Source organism: Syngnathus typhle, linkage group LG1 (assembly GCF_033458585.1).
Source record: "Syngnathus typhle isolate RoL2023-S1 ecotype Sweden linkage group LG1, RoL_Styp_1.0, whole genome shotgun sequence".
Taxonomy (NCBI): domain Eukaryota; kingdom Metazoa; phylum Chordata; class Actinopteri; order Syngnathiformes; family Syngnathidae; genus Syngnathus; species Syngnathus typhle.
The window spans coordinates 25569996-25590553 of NC_083738.1; the positions used below are offsets into that span (position 1 = coordinate 25569996).

General features: G+C 46.7%; 5 protein-coding genes and 1 long non-coding RNA gene across 11 annotated transcripts; 1 reads left to right on the forward strand and 5 right to left on the reverse strand.

Annotated features, from left to right (window-relative positions):
- Positions 1-298: 298 nt before the first annotated feature.
- Positions 299-2667, reverse strand: LOC133143232 (lecithin retinol acyltransferase-like). The gene is made up of 2 exons (XM_061265112.1): positions 1403-2667; positions 299-563 (listed from the first exon to the last, which is right to left on the reverse strand). Exons 1-2 carry the CDS (start codon positions 2000-2002, stop codon positions 411-413), a joined length of 753 nt encoding a protein of 250 aa, XP_061121096.1. The 5' UTR covers positions 2003-2667; the 3' UTR covers positions 299-410.
- A 157-nt stretch (positions 2668-2824) lies between these two features.
- Positions 2825-7990, reverse strand: lratb.1 (lecithin retinol acyltransferase b, tandem duplicate 1). Of its 2 annotated transcripts, XM_061300544.1 has the most exons (19): positions 7700-7990; positions 7529-7629; positions 7402-7471; positions 7205-7335; positions 6926-7014; positions 6762-6861; positions 6645-6688; positions 6482-6559; positions 6220-6416; positions 6085-6149; positions 5904-6010; positions 5646-5748; positions 5488-5587; positions 5283-5322; positions 5037-5197; positions 4433-4516; positions 4254-4371; positions 3285-3375; positions 2825-3193 (listed from the first exon to the last, which is right to left on the reverse strand). In XM_061300544.1, the coding sequence occupies exons 1-19, from the start codon at positions 7845-7847 to the stop codon at positions 3119-3121; spliced, it is 1902 nt and encodes a 633-aa protein (XP_061156528.1). In that variant the 5' UTR covers positions 7848-7990; the 3' UTR covers positions 2825-3118. The 2 variants fall into 2 exon arrangements, with proteins under 2 accessions (XP_061156528.1, XP_061156613.1); XM_061300629.1 differs by lacking the exons at positions 2825-3193; positions 3285-3375; positions 4254-4371 and having other exon boundaries at positions 4432-4568.
- A 127-nt stretch (positions 7991-8117) lies between these two features.
- On the reverse strand, positions 8118-9332 carry LOC133143413 (uncharacterized). Its single transcript, XM_061265295.1, has 4 exons — positions 9193-9332; positions 8934-9116; positions 8713-8842; positions 8118-8639 (listed from the first exon to the last, which is right to left on the reverse strand). The coding sequence occupies exons 1-4, from the start codon at positions 9238-9240 to the stop codon at positions 8395-8397; spliced, it is 606 nt and encodes a 201-aa protein (XP_061121279.1). The 5' UTR covers positions 9241-9332; the 3' UTR covers positions 8118-8394.
- A 54-nt stretch (positions 9333-9386) lies between these two features.
- LOC133145100 (uncharacterized) lies at positions 9387-10042 on the forward strand. The gene is made up of 2 exons (XR_009710830.1): positions 9387-9527; positions 9721-10042. It is a non-coding gene; the product is annotated as an uncharacterized LOC133145100 (long non-coding RNA).
- Positions 9686-15248, reverse strand: LOC133166215 (coiled-coil domain-containing protein 171-like). 3 transcript variants are annotated; one of them, XM_061296335.1, is made up of 20 exons: positions 15163-15248; positions 14531-14640; positions 14296-14461; positions 14089-14230; positions 13708-13856; positions 13525-13590; positions 13375-13455; positions 13107-13246; positions 12887-13025; positions 12658-12733; positions 12508-12596; positions 12344-12433; positions 12179-12274; positions 11915-12079; positions 11684-11839; positions 11533-11596; positions 10982-11457; positions 10775-10915; positions 10536-10715; positions 9686-10404 (listed from the first exon to the last, which is right to left on the reverse strand). In XM_061296335.1, exons 2-20 carry the CDS (start codon positions 14608-14610, stop codon positions 10153-10155), a joined length of 2748 nt encoding a protein of 915 aa, XP_061152319.1. In that variant the 5' UTR covers positions 14611-14640; positions 15163-15248; the 3' UTR covers positions 9686-10152. The 3 variants fall into 3 exon arrangements, with proteins under 3 accessions (XP_061152319.1, XP_061152279.1, XP_061152278.1); XM_061296295.1 differs by having other exon boundaries at positions 10982-11596; positions 14296-14458; XM_061296294.1 differs by having other exon boundaries at positions 10982-11596.
- A 239-nt stretch (positions 15249-15487) lies between these two features.
- LOC133171232 (uncharacterized) lies at positions 15488-20551 on the reverse strand. 3 transcript variants are annotated; one of them, XM_061304445.1, is made up of 10 exons: positions 20330-20461; positions 19117-19214; positions 18773-18907; positions 18168-18316; positions 17930-18066; positions 17744-17837; positions 17482-17605; positions 16967-17182; positions 16711-16891; positions 15488-16576 (listed from the first exon to the last, which is right to left on the reverse strand). In XM_061304445.1, the coding sequence occupies exons 1-9, from the start codon at positions 20455-20457 to the stop codon at positions 16863-16865; spliced, it is 1110 nt and encodes a 369-aa protein (XP_061160429.1). In that variant the 5' UTR covers positions 20458-20461; the 3' UTR covers positions 15488-16576; positions 16711-16862. The 3 variants fall into 3 exon arrangements, with proteins under 3 accessions (XP_061160429.1, XP_061160583.1, XP_061160504.1); XM_061304599.1 differs by lacking the exon at positions 19117-19214 and having other exon boundaries at positions 20330-20551; XM_061304520.1 differs by lacking the exon at positions 18773-18907.
- Positions 20552-20558: the final 7 nt, after the last annotated feature.

The following is a 20558-nucleotide window of genomic DNA, read 5'->3' on the forward strand; positions in this document are numbered from 1 at the left end:
GCTTCAAATTTGCTTCATGAAGCAGTTGTATTTTTTCAGGTCTCTAGATGGCACTGTTAGTTTAAATACGGGGGGGGGGGGGGGGAGATAAAAAAATGGAAAGCCAGCGTGCTTTCAGCGCAATGTTGGGCAGACAGTGCCATCTAGAGGACTGAAGAATACACCCACTTGTTCATGAAGCAAATTTGAAGCTTCATTTTGCCTCACTGGACGAAAGCGCTCTCTTACACATCTTGTAATAGGCTACAATCTAAAACTTACTGAAACGCTCTCACATAAAGACCAGCAGTACGAGGCCTTTCCGAATGAATTCTTTATTTACAAAAGTTGAAAACATTACAGGCTCCTGAAAACAGAAAGATTGCATAGAAAAATTCACAAATTGGTGTTAGGTGGTTTGAAATGTTCATTCAGCTGGCCATCCACAACGTGAAGGGGATTAGGATGACAGGCAGGGTGGTCCCGGAGGACACGCCCCAGCAAGCCAGGGAGAGGAGGCCCAGCAGACCAGCCGCATATACGTTCCGCTGGTCTCGGATCTGAGACTTCAACCATTGGCAGAACTGAAAAAGAACAAAACAACAAAAGAGTTGTTAATTCTCATCTTGTATTCGACCGTCTAACTTCCTGAGATAAAAACACAATGACAGCATAAACTTAAGTATAGCTAAATAACGAAATGCCCAATGGAAACACAAAGATTCTGTAAAACATATTTCTTTCTGGCTTTTTTAACAAAACATAAGCCTTTTTATCCTTTTAAAAAGTCACCCTCTCAGAAGTGATGACGTGCTTCTAGAAAGCAAACGTGCTTGAAGCAGTGATTTTCAAAGTAGTGGCACATGGGCTCTCTCTAGTGGTATGCAAAGAATCATCCATATTTCTTTTTTTTTAACCAGCAGTGTTTTAGTTGAGTTCCCTTGTAATTAACTTAAAGATAACACCGTTTTCAACCAGTTATTCAGGTACAATTTTATGAGCTGTTTTGGTCTTCATTTGCAGGGGGGAAAAAATGAAACGGCACACGAAACAATACTGTGCATGCCACTCCAGTTTGCAATCTTAAATGTACTTGCCTCATTTTTTATTAACACGTAGCTACAGTGTATACAAAATCTCTCTAAACACGCAACCTACAAAATATATATTTATAGAGAGAGGCACAAACATAGCTATATAAAGATGTACATATGTAATTATGACAGTATTCAAAAATCCAAGTACTTTTAGATAGAGCTTGGTGTAAAAGATTCAAAAACCACTGCTTTAAGCGAAATAACTACCTTGAGAGAACGGATCAATATTTTTTTTGCCGATTTTCTGACGTCAACAATCAAACGCTATAACAGACAAGGCAAAACTATAAACGCCCGGTGCCCCTTTTAACGGAGACATTTCTTACCTGTTCCGTTTGCAGGCTGCGCGCAGCTCCGTAGCGGCACCACGTGACGAAATGCTCGCAGTTGTTCCACAGCAGGCTGTAGGGGACGCTGCCGAGCAGACTTTCGGCCCGCCGCGCCGCGTCCTCCGCGTCTGGAGGAACGGGGCCGGCGCGCTCCATGGCGTGCGTGTTGAGCCTCACGCTTGCGCCGTACGCGAAGTCCTCCAGGGAATCCACGCGCACGCTCGCTCGCTTGGCTAGCACGCCGAGGAGCAGGCGCGTGTTGGTCACCTTGTGGCGGAGGTGGCGCGCATCCGACGTGACGGCGGGGAGGATGTCCGGGATGAGGTGCGCCACGCGGCCGTCGCCCAGGTAGATACCGAAGTGCGTGAAAAGCGTGCGCGGCACCTCCAACAAGTCGCCGCGCCGATAGGCGCGCCCACGCTCAAGGGGCGGAGGTGGTGGGTGCGCGCACGTCACCAAGAAGACCACTTTGTCCAGAAAAAAGGCGAGCGCGTCCAGCATGACGCAAAGGATTAGAAGAGCACTTTGTCCGGCAAGAAGGTGAGCGCGGCCACCATGACGCCACGCGCCTGATGCTCCGAATGGGTCCGGGCACATTGGCACAAGGGGTGGGGCCAGATGGGCGTGACAAGAAAGAGACCCACTTTTTGGGGTGTGAATAATTCTGATTTTACCACAAAAAATTGGGAAGTGGCGCTGCTAGACCACCACGCCTCCAACAGGGGGCGGTAAAGAGACTAGTTATAAGTATGGTTATTTACTATGTGGAACTTAATGCAAAGCAGCAGTACTTAATACCACTTGGATGGTTTAACAGACACACAAGGACACACACAATCCAGCCAGCCAATAGAATCACAGGACGCAAACGTGAAAGGAAGTAAGGGGGGGGGGGGTCATACGGCACACTTAAAGAAAGAGCACTTTGTTTTTTTTTCTCCAGCAACTTTCCAGGCACACACACAAAAAGCATGAAGGAAAATAAAGTGAGCGTTTAGCAGTGAGGCTGACATCACTGCTTCCAGACCACCAAATGGCTTCTCGCTTTTGCGCTCTCTCACTCACACACACGCACACACCCATACGCACAAGCACACGCACACACACACACACATCATTAAGCCCCCACCCCCTGGGTATGTTGACGGGACAACAATCCACATGTTGACTGACAAACAGCATGTGTGTGTGTGTGTGAGCGAGAGTGAGAAAGAGAGAGAGTGAAAGAAAGAGAGTGAAAGAAAGAGAGAGAGAGAGAGAGAGACAGTAACGCTGGCCAGATGTGCGGTAGCCATCACACTACGCTAACAGGCTACATTAGCAGTAGCGAGCCAACTTGTCACCAGACTTCGCAAGAAGCCGAAAAGCAACATCAGAGAGGTTAAAGGTCGTAAAAGGCAGTCTCCCAGACACACGGGCGGGACTTGACGACACCTTTTAATTCCTGCCAATGAAGGACGGCACTTTCAATGAAAGCTTGGCTATGTCGCAATTGTTCCGCAATGGTTTTCCCAAAGAGTGAAGGGGCCAAACTGGCAGCGGTCGTGATGACGACCGAAGGCCTGTTTGCAATTAAGGAAGAAGTGACATTCCACAGAGCGAGGTGAGAGGTCGCCACTCCAATGAAGTCCGGGAAGGTCATGTGATCGAAGCTGACAGTCAAGTCCTCTGCAGCTAAAACCATGTGTGCACATGTGTGTGTCTGTGTGTGTGTTAACCGAGCATGGTCGTGAGGTCAGGAAGTCCACGGAGTTTCAAGTCCAGCAACATCTGAGCCAAGGCTTTTCCCTGCAGGAGGTCCACACACACAAACCCATGTTGATTGACAGCCACCCCATGTGGGCGTGTGTGTGAATGTGTGCGTGCGTGAGGGTCTTACCTGGGGGTCACTGCGCAGGGACGCCACCCCTCCCCCACCGAGTGAATTCTTCAGGACAAAATTGAGTCCATTGATCCCTGGTAGAGTGTACCTACACACACACACACACAAAAGCACTTGTAACCATGACAACACAAATGCGTGTGCACGTTTCCACCACTTTAACGAGACTTCGACACGTACTAATGAAGTGCCTGGGGCGGCCATGTTGCATTTCATTGCGTCTTTTACGGCTAATTGCTAACACATGCTTATAGCAAACGGGTAACCAGTGTTGGCAATGATGAAATACAAATACTTTGCTATCGTACTTATGCTGTTGTGTGGCAGTGAACTCAACTCGCATCACAATAAACAGCACTCAACAAACTGAACATTTGTATAAAAAAAAAAAAAAAAAGGCTTAATCTTTCAGTGTGCTAGCCTAAAGCTAACACTAATTAGAACTTATGTGGCAGCGGTAAAAAACTTTAACAAACGGACAGAACACAAACAGTGCAGCAGCATGTGTACTTACAGCCATATTATTCTTTATCATCCACAAAGAACTACTAATATGAGTGCTGTACTGATGAGCTGAGAGTTGTGACTATATCTATCTGTATTATACTACCACCAAGTGGCCAAGAGGAGCACAATGGCCGTTCAATAGATACAGCGAAACAAAAAGCAATAAATGCATTTGGTTTCATCTAGTTACAAGTCTTAAACCAGTATCTGTACTTCTACTCAAGTACAGAGTTTTGGCTGCATGTCGTCCCATTTTGGCGTTGCTGTGAAGACAAACAGTGGAGTCTTTCAGCGCCAAGATTCCATGTGGTGGTGGCGGTGGCGGCGAAAGACATTTGGGACCAATTAGAAACAGAACACGAACAGCCTGAAGCAGTCATCTGCTTAGTCATGACGAGTCACAGCGGTTCGCAAAAAATATTGGGGTTGGTCCTCGTGGCCCGCTCGCAAGCCGCTCACCGTGTCACGGCGCCGTGCAGGCCCGGCGGGAAGAGGTGGGCCAGGTATTCCTCCACCACAGAGGCAGTCAGGTGTTTCTTCAGGTAGGGGTAGAGGCGGGCGTCGCGGGCGATCACTCCTGCGTCAGAAGCTAACGGTTAGCTTAGCGTGAAGAAGTGCGAGCGGTTAGCGAGGCTCACCGATGTTGGCAGAGTCTCCTTTGTCGCCGCTTCTAGCGTAGGCCACGTCCTCCAGCCGGTAGCAGTGCGGCCCGCTAGGAAGCGCTACAACATCAACGGGCAATATATCACAATGGGAGCCCGAACGCTGCGCCCTCTAGTGATACAAAAAAGGATCACTGAAATAAACTGGGCAACATCAAACTTTCCTTTTTAATCCAGTACAGTGCATTTGTTAATTCCAAATCAGTTCTATTTGACTTTTGAAACCAGTTTTGTTTTCAAACATTTATTTTGATTAATTCAATTATTATTCAAGAACAGTTTATTTGGTCAAATTAAGGGCACTGCAGATTCAAACAGGTTTAAAATGCTCAGATTTTTTTAAAATTTCAGTTAATTATAGTTTTAGTACAGCTCACTTGTATTTGGAAAAAAGCATTGTTTTTTTCGTTTAATTTTTTTTTTTTTGTTCTTTCCTGCATTCAAGATGTTCAAATTATCCATAATGTTACTTCATGTTGCTTTATTTTAATCTTGATCATGACATCCTCGGAGAGTTACATATTTACGAGTTGGTACTGCGTGTAAAACGTTTAAGAACCACAAGCCGCTCCCAGCTCACCTGCGTCAGGTGCTTCCTCCGCACCATCGAGAGGGGTTTCCTGCTCCGGCGTGTCAGGCTCCGCCTCCGAGAGAGACTCCACCCACTGTCCATCTACGTAGATGTCGAGTTGGAGTTGCGACTTGGGGTGGAAGAAGAAAAGCGGCTTCAGGACCGGCGACCTTGGAAGATGACGACATTGAGGTGAATGAGTGTATGACAAAAATGTATTTGACAGAAGTGGCCATGCGGGTGGCTCGTACTCACACTCGGGGACGCCCGCCCACGATGCCGCACAGTCCGGGAGCTGTGAGCAAGGGGGACAAACGTCACAGGCCACACGGGCAAACGCGCGCGACTAAAAGGAACAGACATTACTTGCCACCTTGAAAGGTTTGTCACGACAAAAGTGTTGGGAAAGTAACACAAGTACAGATACTGAATGACGACAGCGTGAGAGTGACAATCGTACCCATGCCGGTCCCGGCAGCGGCAATCTCTCTGGAGAAGAGCTCCAGTGCCTTCTTGTCTTTGTGGTGGACAGCCAACCAGAGGACCGCCTCCCTGGCCTCCTGCAAAGCCAGTGCGTTAGCCTCGTTGGCATCCTGAGGTCAAAGGTGCAGGTCTCACCTTGTTGGAGCCGTTGGGGCCGTACGTGTCCTCTGCTCCCAAAACCTGGATGTTGACGGCTGAGAAGTCCTCCAGACGCAAATGCTTAAATATGCGCTTTGCCCTACGCAAACATCAAGTTTGGAATACGCATCGCTCAGGTGAAATTTAAGAATGAACCTAAGATGTACGATAACCTTCACAGATGGCGCTAATTTGAGCCGACCCACATTTTGTGAGCAGTGAACATTCCGGATGTTTCCATGACGACAAACAAACCTTTTGACGATGCTCTCTGCGGTCTTGCGGGCTTTTTCCGCCGCTCTCGGCCCGCCGAGCGGACACACGGCGGTCGCACGAAAGCCGTCCATGTACGTGGCGCACACCTGCGGACGCGGCGGGAAATGTTGAGGTCGACGATGTAGCCACGCCCCCCTGGGCTAATTTCGTTATCGCTCACCTTGTAGTTAGGTGACGGAGGAAAGCCTTTAGCGCCGCTCACTTTGACGGCGCCGCCATCGATACCTGCGCACACAAAACACATCATTGCCATCACTGTCAAGATTAGGATTCAACATCAAAATGGCACACATACCGGGGACTTCGTGTATGAGCACACGGCTGAAGTCGCAGACGACGTCAGGCAACATGTATCGCCGCGGGTCGCCAATCTCGTACACCAGCTGTTCGGCCACCGTGCCAAACGCCACCAGCCCGCCCGTCTTTGGCGGTTTGGAGAGAACGAAGGAGCCGTCAGCGGAACATTCCACCACTGGGAAGCCGATGTTGTCCCTGCCAGAGGTCATCGGAGTTCACCAGGGCTTAGCAGGGACCTGGGCGGCTGGCGAGGTTCTCACCAGTCAGGGACGCGATGCCAGTCGGTGAAGATCCCGCCAGTGCTCTGGGCGCCGCACTCGATCAGGTGGCCTGCCAGACTGGACCACATCACAAGGAGCGGTCAGCGAGGCAGCATGTATGAGGAGGCAGTAAGTCAAAGAGCCGGCGAATCGGTCTCCTCACCTTCCGGCGGCCAGCAGATCCAAGTCGCTTTTTCCCCATCCAAACTGCGAAGGAGCAGATTATCAAGTGAAGGCATGTTTTTAGGGCAACCACATATTTTAAAAACCCCAAACATACGGCGTGCATGAGAGGGCCAAGAGCGAGGGCGCTGTCCACGCAACGGCCCGTCACCACGATGTCAGCGCCAAGGTCCAGGCAGCGGCGGATGGGCATTGCCCTGTGCACACATTAAGACATTAGCATGCAGGGTGAACAAGATGCGCACGTGAGCATTCACATACCCGAGGTAGGCGTTCATGCTGTGCAGCGTTTTTGGCAAAGCGCGGCTGCTGCCGTCGTCGGCCATCTTGACCTCTGCGAGGCTGCTTCTCTGTGGAGAAAAAAATCCAATGAACAAGTGTGACACTGAATTAACATGTCAATAAGTCAATCTTGGTGAGGTAACAATTCAATATGGCAGCAAGTCAATGAGTCAAAAAGCCTGTCAAAAGGAAACGAGCCAGTGTGTCAAACGTAACCGAGTTAGTCACAAGAGGTCAGTGAGTAGCAGTGTTCCTCACGTGGGCCATGAGGTCATCACCCGTCACCACTGCAACCTTGAGGTCCAGGCCGGCCTTCTTGACCACGTCCTGTATGGCCGCGGCGCAGGCTAATGGGTTCACCCCACCCGCGTTACTGACCACACGCACACCTGTGAGGGGACAAAGTTGGTTGCTGTGGAGATCCATCCAGGTTGCTCCGCAAACAGGAGACTCACCTTTTCTGTGGATTTCGTGGATGGACGGCGCCAAGGCAGCATGGACAAAGTCCGGAGCGTAACCCAGATTCTACGAGACAATGCCATCAGTTGAATGTCCCACTCTCACATGCTATTATATACTTACAGGTGCCTTTGCCTTGGCTGCTGTTAGGAGCGACATAGTGATCTCACTCAGGTAATCAAACACCAAAAAGTCCAGTTTACCGCCATGGATCAGCTGAGGTACTGTGTACACGCACACAAAATAAAGATGAATATGTACTGAGTTTGTATTAGCACGGTAGGTGGGCTGTACCTGAGGTGGCCGTGTCCCCCCAGAACCCCGAGGCGCAGCCGATGCGGATTGGCCCCTTGTCACTACAGGTGTCCGTTAAGTGTCTGGTGTTCGCGAACGAGCCGACACACTTTGGTGCCCTTACACGACACAGCCAACACGCAAACATTCTCAAAAGGTGGAAGACGAAACAAAATAAGAATATATAACAATAAAATAAAGGAAAGTTTCTTAGTTCAAGGTGCTCTGGATTGAGACAGGAGGCACTTCTGGTCTGTCTTCTTTGTTGTTGTTTTTTCTGATGTATCACGATGGCACCCCCTTGTGGTGGAATATAAAGGTGATTGTTTCGGTTTCTGACAAGCTAAAATTTGAAACTAACAAAAGAAACAAATCTCCACTTTCACAAAACGCTTCCGTAAAGTAAAACGAAAAAAAGGATCGTTTGTGATTTTTATTTGTCTTATTTGTATTGTTTTTCCCCCGTAGTTGACAGTAAAGAAAGAACAAAAGGCATGCATTTTTATGGATCAACTTGTTTGTCCACTAGATGGCGCCCAAATGAACAAGTTTTTTAAATACATTATTCCTTCCAAATGACCGATGACTTTTGGCGGCATGCTCAACTTTCTAGAATCTAGACTTTTTCCTTTGGGGCGAGCTGTCATGTGACTCCTAGGACGGCTACTGATTGGCCGGCAAGCCGGCGACAGCAACTAGTTGCTCTGCTTTGCTCGCACTGCCACATAATGATGCTGACTGCCAGGGGCATTGCCAGCTGTACTTTGCGGAGGGGTCCAGTCATCTTTCATTGTGAAAGCACCACGGTGCAGACGTGGGTTGGGGTTGGTGCTATGTCGGTTCCGACTGCGCAGAGAACTAAAGAGCATGGCGCAGCCTGCCACTGTGCAGCCGTGTTTGATTTTGAGATGCACACCGCTGTGGTGGATCTTCAACGTTCCTTTGCACAGGAAAAAAATTAAAACAATGTGACATTACGTGAGCATCACGTGACCACACCAGGTCACACCTACCTTTGTCATAGAAACTTTTCCCACACAGGCCGCACAAGACTCGTCCTTTATGAGGCCATTGTAAAGACCTGAGGGTAGAGGTGGCCGGATGCAGGGGGGAAGGATCCCATCTGGCCCCGCCCACCTGATCCTGGGAGAAGAAAAGTAGGTGTATGTCATGATGTCATCACCAGGTCAGGAGATCCCAAGTTTGCCGTCACCTTGGCGGGGAAAGGACTTACGTGATTGGCAGTAGCCATTCCATGGATGATTTGCCATGTCTTGGCAAAGCAGAGTAATTGTTGGAGGAGTAGCAGCTCCTCCTCAGGGCTCCGGCACCTTCCCAATTGAATGTTGTCGGAAACATCGGCAACGAGAAGCAACTGGGATGGCTTTGGACCCTGCGACTGGAGGACGTGACAAACCTGCAGGTGACAGGAAGTGAACGTCAACACTTGCCGGTTTGAAGCGCCGATGGGTCTCCAGGGTTTTATATCGTACCTCACGTGCCATCTGCCGATTGGTGGAGAAGATGACTTCTTCAGACATGGTCTCTGAATAGCAGCTCCTCGTCGTCTTCTCGCCTATCTGCAACCCGCTTGGCTGTTTTATTCTTTTTCTTGACTATTTGACTCCGCCCACCAGCCTCCAATTGGATAACGGCGAAAAAAGCTCGAGGAATGCTTGCAGCTGAACCTTCACGAAGTTCAAGGAGGTGAAAGATGAGAGTGGACATGACAAAAAGGCACTCGGGATCGTGGACGTGACAAAAGGACCTCCAGGAAAGTTGACATGACAAGAAGGCGCTCATGAGAGGTTCTGGATGGCAGCTCCAAGTAGGGCGAGTTATTTTTTTTTCTTGTTGCTGCGACAACTTGTTTGTCGCCTGAGGGCGAAAACGACAAGGAAGCCGATTAGCGTCGTCTTGCTTTCAAAATGACTCTCGGGACTCGAGAGGATTACTGTTCTGAGCCGCCGTGTTTAGAGGCAATGATTCACTGAGATGATTCCGTTTTATTTCTTTGTCAGGGGGATTAAGACTTTGATCCTTGTGCTTCGCCCATCAGGAGGAAAAGGCGAACTGTTACGTGCGGAATTTCACTTCAATCTGGTGGGACAAACTCGGACTGTGACAGAAAGTGAATGAAAACACTGGCGTCAGCGCTTGTGCTACTTTTCCGCTACTTTTTTTTTTTTAACTTAGTCGTACACAGAGAAACATATGCCTTTTCGTATGTGGTATTCCTTCGAGACAAATGTCAAGCATGAATAATGGGATATAAAAAGTGCTGTCACTATGGAAACCAGCAACGTGTTGTCCTTGGAAGTTCATTCAAGCTCAGTTTGTGATGGTGACTGACAAAAAGGATAAGAAGCTTCCATTTAGGAAAATTCAGCCCATTTCCTTCCCAAACATTTTTGCTCAGTCTCTCTGTAGCCCAGAATTGGGCACCTCTGACCTTAAAGACTTTCACTTCCTGGGTTTGGCAGCTCGTTTGATGCGCCGGAATTTGGACAGTTGGACATCTCCTTGCAGTGCCGCGCCGCTGCCTTCCGATAACCCATCGCGTGATCCTGGCGTCCGCCGGCCGAGGCATGTCGCAGTCGCCCTTCCAGTCGGCGCCTCTCTTTGTCCACTCGTGACAGGTGCTTGCCCAGAATCCTCACCGAGCGCTCCTTTCTTCTCAGGCGCCGTCGAGCCTTTGCCAGCGCCTTGTGTGAGAACAAAGAAGTGTAAGCTCGGGATGCACCGACACCTTGACAAGAGTTCAATGCACCGATACTACACATCGATACCACAATCGTTTTCTGCCTTACGAGATCACGTATTTGCGTACGTGTACCTCCGCCATGCGGCTAAGCGCGCGGTGGGCTTGGTCCCGCTCGGTAGTGTGTGCGTTGACTCGTAGCTGTAGAGCGTCGCGCTGTGTCGATTGCTCAACAAGCAGTGCGCGTGCTTCCTGTTCGCCGGTGAGCGCTCGCCGTAGGTCCGCGCACACGCTGTGGAAGTGTTTTGCTGGAACCTGTAAACACGCACACACACATCATATGACTACAAGCGTGTGTGTTTGCGTGTTCTCACCGTCCTGCAGTTGTCCTCCCTGCTGGACTCTGGCCTCCTCAGATGGGCCACCTGCAGTCTCAGGCTCCGCCTCTCCACCTCAGCCGAGTGCAGCCGTTGGCTGAGGAGGAGAAAGTGCTGCTGGAGGCGGGACACCAGCATCTAACGGGAAGACACAGGTGAAGGTCAGATGAAGGTGAGATTCGGGGTTTATTTATTTGACGAGACCTTCAAATCGCTGGGGGGCAGAGTCTGTGGGATCATCTCGCGCAGGATGTCAGGGGCAGATTCCGATTGGCTCGCAATCTGATCCAGGAGGCGAGCCAATCCAGACCGTGCTGCTGACCTCACTTTTGTTGGAGAGGAGGCGGGAGGAGGCAGGTCGACCATGCAGGCCAAGATGGTGGAGGAAAGACGTTTGGAGCGAAGCCAGCGAGCACACAATGCATCGCGATCTTTACCAACATCCTCTCCCGTCAGAGCTGCCGTAGCGACGCACACCACGGGACCCGCCCCACCCATCTCCAGCCGAAACAACTCCATGCTCCTCCTTCCGACGGCGCGCCACCACCTCAGCGCTGACACCACGCACACGTACTTCTTCCATCGCCTCTTGGCCAGAGTCCCCTCCAGTGTTTTCTCCCCTCCGTCTCCGCTCAGAGCGCCGGCCAGCCGCCGCAGCTCCTCCTCCAGCTCCTCCCGCGCTGCCAAGCGCGAGGCGAGAAGACGGTTTTGCTCAGCGAGGCTTCTCAGGCGGCGCTGGGTGTGCGCCGTCATACCGGCGAGGAGCGCGCATGCCGACAAGAAGGAGGACGATTTTCTGCGGCTCAGTAAGAGGAGGTCCTGGAGGTGGCAATCCACAGAGTGGGTGTGGTTGACCCTCCCTAATGAAACATCAAGTGATGGACAACACGACGTGATGCCAGTTACCCGCAGCTGAGTGACAGTGGGCGCGTGTCGGCCGATCCAGGCTTCCGCCCGCTTCTTCCCGCTCTCCTGAGCACGAACTTGCATAAGCTTGTGACGCCGCTGCAGCTGGTTCAAGCGCCCACTCTTCTCCTTGCACGCCGCCTGACAGTGCGCCGCCTACGGGTGAGGAGGGCAAAACGTCAGGTGGGGGCATGAGCTAACTTCAGTGTGATGACATTTTGACAGTCTCACCTTATTGTTGGCTTCCTGGAGGTCAGAGGTCAGCTGCTCCACCAGCTCGTTGATGAGGTCACACAAGCCTGACCGGCTGAAAGTGCCCAGCATGCTTTGCGGCTCTGCCAGCACATGGCCCGCGAGTAGGCGCTGATAGACGCAGTGCAGGAAGGATAGATGGGCCTAACACACACATACGTATATACACACACATACACACACACGAACACATACAACGTTTATTTACAGAGCAGTTCAAGTCAACAAAGTCAACAAACTTACCTTTGACTGTTTCTGGAGTTCCACGGACCAATCACGGCTCTCCTCCTGCAGGTGGGTCGCTCGCTCCCGCAGCGTGAGTGACAGCTGGCGAGCCTCCTGCGGCATGCGGGCATTCGTCAATCAAAGTGTCCTACCCGTTAGCCAAAGAAATGAAGTTTTGCTTACTTGAAGAAGTTGCTTCTGATGCGCAGCCACGCCTTTGAGGGTCCGCTTCTCCTCGTCCAGTCTCTCGCAGGCCAACAGCAGATCCTGGACCTGCCAAGATGCACAACACTTTGGTCGAGCCTCTCTTAGTCACAAACAGAGCCTGGACCTGCCAAGAAATCCACCTGTTGCTCAGCTACTTCCTGTCTGCTGAGCGTCAAAGTGAGCAGCTGCATCACGTCGGCAGGACTTCCATTCCCATCATCCTTTGAACCTGCAAACATGAGTTGACAGCATGGGCGTGGCTTCTTAAAGCGATCACGTCATCGCCGTACCTTTACGTGTGTGCTGTTGGAGAACCTCCCTGATGTCTTCCAGGAGTTTCCCATAATGCACCTCTCTCTTCAGCAGCTGAACAGAGTCAAAGCAATTGATCTTTGTGCCCATATTTGACAAGAAAATACACGTAAATAAGAGTTTAATTTAGACACAAGTAGTGCTTTGTTGCTTCATACACTCGCTGATTTTTGCTATTTGTTGTGCGTGTGTTTGTGTGTCTGAGACCTGTTCCAGACGCAGGTGTGTTTTGCCGTGTTGCCTTTTCTCCTCCTCCAGCTTCGCAGCCAGGTCAGCGATGTTCTTTTTCTCTGTCTCCACGGCAACGCTCAGATCGCACTTGTACTGCTGGTACTCTGTCTGGAGGCTACACACAGACACAAATATGTCAACAAGTAATCAAGATATTCACGTGTGTGTGTGTGTGTGTGTCCGCGCGGGCACTCACTGCTCCAGAGCTTGCTCAGTGCGTTGCCTGCTCTCTTTCTCATCCTGGTAAACTCGCTCCAAATCTCGACGCTCTCTTCTTAATAGCTCCAGATTGCACTGCGCCTCCTGCTGGCCACGCCGCTGCACTGCAAGCATCCCCTTCAAACAAGCGTATTGGGAATTTTATATGGCGAGCTGACCATATCGTGGTGCCGTACGAAATAATCGACTAGTCGGTTAGTGAATGACTCTCAAAGCAGCGAAAGATTTTGTTTCGTGTGTCTCACCTGTGTGACCTCACACTTCTGCTTGAACTCAAGGTGAGCCGCTCGTTCGGCTGCCATGCTGGCCTCCAGAGATTTGTGATCCTGTTGACAAAGAGACAAGGAAATTATTCTCAACTCCTCTCGGTCTGTGTCACTCCCTCTTCTGCTAACCTTCTCTTGCTCCTTCTGCACCGCCATCATCCTCCTCTGCACTTCCTCCAGAGTCTCCTTTTGATTCTGGACACAAACACCATATTTAAGCTTTCGTCTATTCCGTGTGTGTGTGTGTGTGTGTGTGTGTGTGTGTGTGTGTGTGTGTGTGTGTGTGTGTGTGTGTGTGTGTGTGAGACCTGCCTGCAGGAGTCGGTGCAGTCGTTCGCTCTCTGAAGTCAAGCTGTCAATTAGCGCGTCACGCTCGGCCACTTCCTGCTGCAAAGCGAGCCGTTCCTCCTGCCGGGCCTGTTGAGTCATGTCCAGAACCTTCTGCAGTGATGCAGCTTCCTCTGACACACAAACATTGACATATTTATGACTGGTTCTGAGAAAAATAATGTCACTTAAAAAAACACTAATTATCCAGTATTTTTATGTATTATTATAGTAAAATCTGTATTTTTTTTGTCATAAAAAAAAAAAACGTGCCCCAAAATCTTGTTGGTCTTTTTTTTTTGGGGGGGGGGGGGGCTGGAGTGGACAGACAGGCAGACAGATAGAACCTAGAAATGATTTCCATACCTTTAAGTGCTTCGTTTTTGTCGCACGCTCGCTGGGCATCTCTGCAGCTCACGGTCAACTGGTACTCCAGCTCTGCCCTCTGAGCTTCCCCGTGCTCCACAGAGGCCCGGAGGCGGGTGACTTCCGTCTCCAACGTACACAGCTGCAACATACACACACAGATGACACCATCTGCTACATGATGGTTAGCGGCGTATGTGGTCTGACCTGCTGGTTGTGTGTGGACATCATCTCCAGCTTTTCCTTTTCCAACTGATGGATCCTCCTCCTTCCTGTCAGGTCGCTGTCACAAGATGCTTTGACTTTATCCTTCCCTTGCTCCCCGTCGCCCGCTTTTACTCGTGGCTGCTGGAAGGCATCCAGCTCGGTGCTGCTGAGAAGAAAACCCAACAAATAGCGAGACATGACTACATGATTGAAGTGCATTTGGCTCCTTGGTCACCTGCCAGCATTTTGCATCATTGCCGCGTTCTCCACCGCCTGGCCGGGTGCTCTCCTTTGCTCCTTTGGCTTGTCCTGCATTATGGCTCCTCAAATGGTAGCGTCACCACCCTGAAAAAGCGTTGCAAATGATGTTCATGGGAGCAACAAGTGTGTAACGCCCTGAGTGAGGATGGTGTTTGGTTGCCTAGGTAGCAGGGCAACCGTTTATACCAATGGGCGTCACACACTATTGTATATTTGGGTGATAGGAGAAGCGATTTGTCCGACATTTTGATTTCTGACCCAAACACCATACAAACTCGACATTTGCTTTTTCCAAACAGTTACTCTTCTCACGAATATCATCAAGGAAAATGCACCGAATGCTTGGAAAGACCGTACACACCCATTTAAAGTTGTTACATGTTACAGGCGTGTTCTTACAAGCAATCGATTATCGAATATCAACCTGATTCATGAGCGCTATTGCCGAATGTCAACATGATTCATGAGAGGAATTAACAGCGTTTATTTTAAGCACTAAAAAATTATTTTATAATAAAAACAATTCGTGTTGGATTTTTGTAGATAAAGCACGCTGGTTCATTGTGAAACGTAAAACACAAGCGGGTTTTTTTTTTTGTTACTCACTGCTGAAATTGAGCCGAAGTCGTTTGAATCAGACGCCATGTTTTGTTTCGTTACGTCATTTCCGCCAACTGCCCCGATTGGTTTTCTCATACTTCCGCTAATTTTGTTTACACTTTACAGTACATTACTTTAAAACCAGATAATCAGTAAATGTAACGTTAATCAAATAGTATGAACCAGATGTAAATGAATTTAAATGAACTTTTACTCTGCACAGTTTGTTTCCACTTTTTTTTTAGTGGTCTTTCAGATTCCTTATAATATTCCTCATACACATTGTTATAGGCGTTGTCAACAAAGTGTACACACACATACTCACACAATATCCAATTGTGCCATTTTTTTTCCGAGTCAACAAAACAAGCACTTTCCATTCAATTGTTTGACTGACAAATGCAACCATGAAAAAGCAGTCATACAAAACATGAAATAATGTCACATATGTACAAGCATCATCATCATCATCAATGTTATTATTATTATTAGAGGCAAAACGCTGAAGAGACGACGGCTAATGTGCAAAAACATCTCTCCACACGTCACTTACAACCTACAACCGGAGTCCATTTACAAGCAACACAACAGAACTGTGAACGTACACAGCAAAAACTGGAGTGTTGAATCAACTCCCACAGAGTCAATTTTAACACTTTTTGCGGGTTTATATAGCTCCACACTCTACAGAGTTAAATTAACACTTTCAAAATAGTTAATTATTTAACACTGTACCTAGAGTTACTTTTTAACTCCCTAGACTGGGTTGAATTAACACTATATCGAGTTACATTAACACTATATCAGAGTTACTTTTTAACTCCCTAGACTGGGTTGAATTAACACTATATCGAGTTACATTAACACTATATCAGAGTTCCTTTTTAACTCCCTAAACTGTGTTAAATTAACACTATATCGAGTTACATTAACACTATATCAGAGTTCCTTTTTAACTCCCTAAACTGTGTTAAATTAACACTATATCGAGTTACATTAACACTATATCAGAGTTCCTTTTTAACTCTCTAAACTGGGTTAAATTAACACTATCGATTTACATTATATCAAAGCTCCTTTTTAACTTCCTAAATTGGGTTAAATTGACACTACATAGTTAAAAAAAAAAAAACAGTACAATACAACCATTAAAATGACAATTCCAAGAAAAATGCATTTTCAAAAACACAATTTATTTTAACTTTTCCCCCAATGCAGTCAGTTAAAACATGAGGGTAAAACTTTGAAGGCATGGTGGTGTTCAACAAACATCTCTGTAAATAGCTTTTTTGTCAAAAAATAAACGTCATCTTCAACCAGAAGTACATCATCTATTTGACAAAAGACTGGCATGTCTTCCTCCATGGAACTGCAAACAACAAGTCCACCTTTGTACTCAACACCATCGACTTTAACCCAACTTTAAAAAGAAAAAGAAATACACAGAATGAACGAACAATTGAAGTCCAGTAACATAAAATCAATCGGTCTTTATTAATCACAAGACTATTGAACTGTAATTGCTTATAACAAATTCTATCGAACAAAACTCACTTGGTGCCTCATCAAGTTCACTTCCTGGAGACTCTGCGGCCTGCAGCATTCGGCGCAGCTCAGGTGTTGGGGTGAGCCGCTTGGCCTCTTTGATGACGTTATCTCTGAAGAACGGATCCCATTTCTGGAGCAGCAGGTTGGAAACCTCCTCTTCAAACAGGAGTGTGAAGTCTTGATTCATCTATAAGAAAGCAAATGTACTACTACCACATTCAGCACATTTCAAGGCATTCTAAAAATCCCATTTCATACTTACCAATCCCTTTGTATCCAGGAATCTTGGGAAGATGGAGAAGATATCTTGTTTTGTCTGAGTCGTGGATGAGTTTTTGGCGATTCTGAAAGGTCTCTCTCATCTTCAGAAAAATTACGGAACTGTCTGTTGTATGGTTGAGCAAGGAGATGGCTTCCTGGTATGCATCCCCATCAAGCTGCTGGTCAACAACAATGGACCTGCGCACATTTGGGCCTCCTGAAAAAAAGCACACAATTCTTTCAAGAAAAAAAACAAGAAACACCCTAGATGAAGTTGTAAGAAAGAAAGAAAAATGAGGGGTACTTAGAGAAAGAAAGACAGTTGCGTAGAGAGAGAGATAGAGAGATAGATAGAGAGATAGATAGATAGATAGATAGATAGATAGATAGATAGATAGATAGATAGATAGATAGATAGATAGATAGATAGATAGATAGATAGATAGATAGATAGATAGATAGATAGATAGATAGATAGATAGATAGATAGATAGATAGATAGATAGATAGACTGACCTCCTCCTGGGGAAAAGCCAGTGGGGCTACTTGTAGATGCATGTCCTCTTCGAATCTTTCTCTGAATCGTTTTCAGACGCCAAGAAATGTATCCGGTGCTGCTTGCAGCATCATAGAAATGTTCCTAAAATGGAAATACATTCAAAATTAATGTGATGTCAACCTCATAAGCTACTGTGAAATTTCAGAATCTAAATGTTACTGTAATGTAGACAAAACATGAAAATTATGTAAACAGATAGTACAATAATAATGACTATACATAGCCTTTCTTGGAGTATGGGTCTTTGAGGGACGGGAACACTGTCACTATCCCAAGAGCGTACTCTTCTCGAACAGCTTTGCTGGGGAGTTGCCTGAGAAAAGATCAAATTAGCATTAATACAAGGGCCAAGTAGTTAACTTGTTAATAAAAAAAGGATAGTACAGACAAATAGAACACACATACCCGTGTTTATCAATCATGTGTGCCACTATTATATTGACCAACTTTCTTCTGGTAGCATCTGTTAGAGTTTTTGTTGTGTGATACTCTTGGAGGACCTCTTCACCACCTGAGCTGGTACCAAGGACATCTTCAATCAACTTTGAAAAAGAAGCAAAAAAACAAATGTGATAAACTGCCTTTCTAGAGTTTAAGGATGACAAATGTTGATTTTAAGAAACCTGTGAGTACTTAGCACAACCTTTCTAGCAGATGCTGCAGTAAGTGGGCCCTCAAGTCTTGGTTTCTTCCTAGGAACCTCATCTAGGAGTATAGTTGATGTACTTGCACATGAACTGAAGCTTGAATCAGAATAATCGGATGGAGAGGACAAGGAGCAATCGGAAAATTCTAAAAAAAAAAAAAAAAAAAAAAAAGAAGGGGGGTGGGGTGTTTATTTGCAGTATACAAAAAGTCATAGAAGATTTTTGATCTAACCAAGCCAACGGCACACCATAGACTCAACTCATTTAATCAATTGATTCTCAGTCTTGATAGGCAATTCAGAAATATTTTCAGAAATTGTTTTAAAGGCATGAATTAGATTAATCAAAAATACATTTGGTATTCATATTGGATTTATGTCAGTTAAAATGACATTTAAACCATTTAATAAAAGTCAGGCTGAATGTCCCTGTTGTGTAACCACAAAGAATGATATTGAATATTTGATCCACCTTTAAGTGTATTAAATGACTTAATTCTGAAAACATTAAATTGAAATTGTTTACTGTATTTCTGTACTTATAAATTTGCATTAGTGTTTTACACATTGCATTATGTAATTTACCCCTTTACATTTCTCACCGTCATTTGAGAAAACTGATAGAGTCACATTGCCTTGGCTGACAAGGTCACTGAAAATGTCCTCATCAACTTCTGTCCCTGTTGCATCTTTGTACACTAATTTTGCGTCAGGTGGCAGGCAAAATCTCTCGATGACTGGAAAAGACAAGATACATCTGAGTGGACCTTTAAGATAGCACTGATCTTGCCTCATTTCACATTCAATAATTTAATCCACCACTGTAAACAAATTCAGAGATAATCCCCTGCATAAAATACATTCCCTTTTCAGTCCAAATCTTAAAAGAAAGGGGCGTTGTTCTGCCCTTTATATCAAACCAAGCATAAGTAAAACAAAAACAAACCTTTGTCATGGAACTGCACAAAATCAAAACATCCATCAACCTCATCCAACTTCACATACTTCTGCTGTTGGCAATACCGAACCTGGATCAACATTTTTCTGAGACATGCAACAACAAACAAATGTCAGTAAACACTTAACATGCAAGAAATAATTATTTAACACTCACATAAACGTTGTGTATCATGCAAGAAATTGTTTCATTATTAATTTCACTGCATGTCTAAGATTAAACACATTCAGCAGCTGCTGGGAGGCTGTTAAAACATGCCACAGCAGGCCCAGTGGAAACGCTCTCATTGATGAACGTGGCAGCGACTAGCTGTAGTGACTGCAGCACATGCTACCGTAATTAACATTTACATTTGAGGCAAAACTGATTTATTAAAACATTCCCCTCTGTTAAAAGCTGGTTTTCAGCGACCAAACAAACACAACACAGCACCAGTAAAGTTGACCCTTTATAGTCTGACTGCCCACTACATTACCTACATTACCCATTAATCAGAGTTATTAACCACACCTGCATGATCAGAGCCTCGGACACTCGTCTCGGTGCAGTGGCACAGGGAGTCTGCCACACAGGCACCCAACTGCAATTGTTTAGGCTAATTATTTCACTCTAGCCGTGGCTCCTACGCAAAGTGCGGGGTTTATTGCATGAATTAACTCCTCACTTCGTGTTGGAGCCAAAGTTCATCCTGTCGGGGCTTATTTCTCCATAACAACCTCTGAACTGTTTATCCCTTACTTATTCTAGAGGGTTATGGTTAGGATTAGGGTTAAGGTTAGATTAATGGACGCAGAAATTAACAAGTGTATGGTCGGAGAAATGGGAAGAGGGAGTATTGGGCAGTCGGACTGATGCCATGCATGCACCCGCCATGAACTTCAAGTTAGCTTTTTAACATGTGCTAACGTTAGCCCCAAACTATATTCGACAGTTAAATATGAAGCCTTGTTTATACAACCTCTCAAGCACGCGTGAGACTTGGTAAAATGCAAAGGATAACATAGGAAACCGTTTTTTTATTAATGTTTATTTTTTAGCAAGTGGTAACGTTAGTGGTGAAGTTAACATTGCATTAAAAAAAAATCCAAACGTTCGCTGTCCAGTGCCAACCACAAAAAATGCTTAGCAAAGTTACATAAATATTCTCAGCAGACGTTTAATTCAATGTTATTGTTCCTACAAGTTTGATTTTGTAGCTTACCTCGTGTAAAAGTCCAACTCCGCATCCATTCCTGATTCCAGCAGCGAAATAAACGACGGTTGACCACGCCACGCACAGGAGACTATTGATTGATGCACGGGTTCACCCTGCTGAAAGCCCAGGGGCATAACACATGGGGTTACCTGGACTGAAGCCCAGGGGCCTATCAAGCAAGTTAACTCGGCCGAGATGCACTTTACATCTCTACAGAGTTGATTTGCTTAGGTTG

Excerpts from the sequence above, each read along its gene's own strand:
- LOC133143232 (XM_061265112.1), bottom strand. The coding sequence starts at position 2,002 with ATGTGCCCGGACCCATTCGGAGCATCAGGCGCGTGGCGTCATGGTGGC. Across the intron at positions 564-1,402 it reads GCAGCCTGCAAACGGAACAG|TTCTGCCAATGGTTGAAGTC; the intron begins GTAAGAAATGTC and ends GTTCTTTTTCAG.
- lratb.1 (XM_061300544.1), bottom strand. The coding sequence starts at position 7,847 with ATGTTTGCGTGTTGGCTGTGTCGTGTAAGGGCACCAAAGTGTGTCGGC. Across the intron at positions 7,472-7,528 it reads CAGCCAAGGCAAAGGCACCT|AATCTGGGTTACGCTCCGGA; the intron begins GTAAGTATATAA and ends ATTGTCTCGTAG. Across the intron at positions 3,376-4,253 it reads CTGCACGGCGCCGTGACACG|GTACACTCTACCAGGGATCA; the intron begins GTGAGCGGCTTG and ends GTGTGTGTGTAG.
- LOC133143413 (XM_061265295.1), bottom strand. The coding sequence starts at position 9,240 with ATGTCTGAAGAAGTCATCTTCTCCACCAATCGGCAGATGGCACGTGAG. Across the intron at positions 8,843-8,933 it reads GAATGGCTACTGCCAATCAC|GATCAGGTGGGCGGGGCCAG; the intron begins GTAAGTCCTTTC and ends TTCTTCTCCCAG. Across the intron at positions 8,640-8,712 it reads GAAAAGTTTCTATGACAAAG|GAACGTTGAAGATCCACCAC; the intron begins GTAGGTGTGACC and ends TCCTGTGCAAAG.
- LOC133166215 (XM_061296294.1), bottom strand. The coding sequence starts at position 14,610 with ATGCAGGACAAGCCAAAGGAGCAAAGGAGAGCACCCGGCCAGGCGGTG. Across the intron at positions 13,591-13,707 it reads GACTGCACCGACTCCTGCAG|AATCAAAAGGAGACTCTGGA; the intron begins GCAGGTCTCACA and ends GTTTGTGTCCAG. Across the intron at positions 12,734-12,886 it reads CACACCTGCGTCTGGAACAG|CTGCTGAAGAGAGAGGTGCA; the intron begins GTCTCAGACACA and ends GACTCTGTTCAG.
- LOC133171232 (XM_061304445.1), bottom strand. The coding sequence starts at position 20,457 with ATGCCCCTGGGCTTTCAGCAGGGTGAACCCGTGCATCAATCAATAGTC. Across the intron at positions 18,908-19,116 it reads TGTGCAGTTCCATGACAAAG|TCATCGAGAGATTTTGCCTG; the intron begins GTTTGTTTTTGT and ends TGTCTTTTCCAG. Across the intron at positions 16,892-16,966 it reads TCCTGGATACAAAGGGATTG|ATGAATCAAGACTTCACACT; the intron begins GTAAGTATGAAA and ends GCTTTCTTATAG.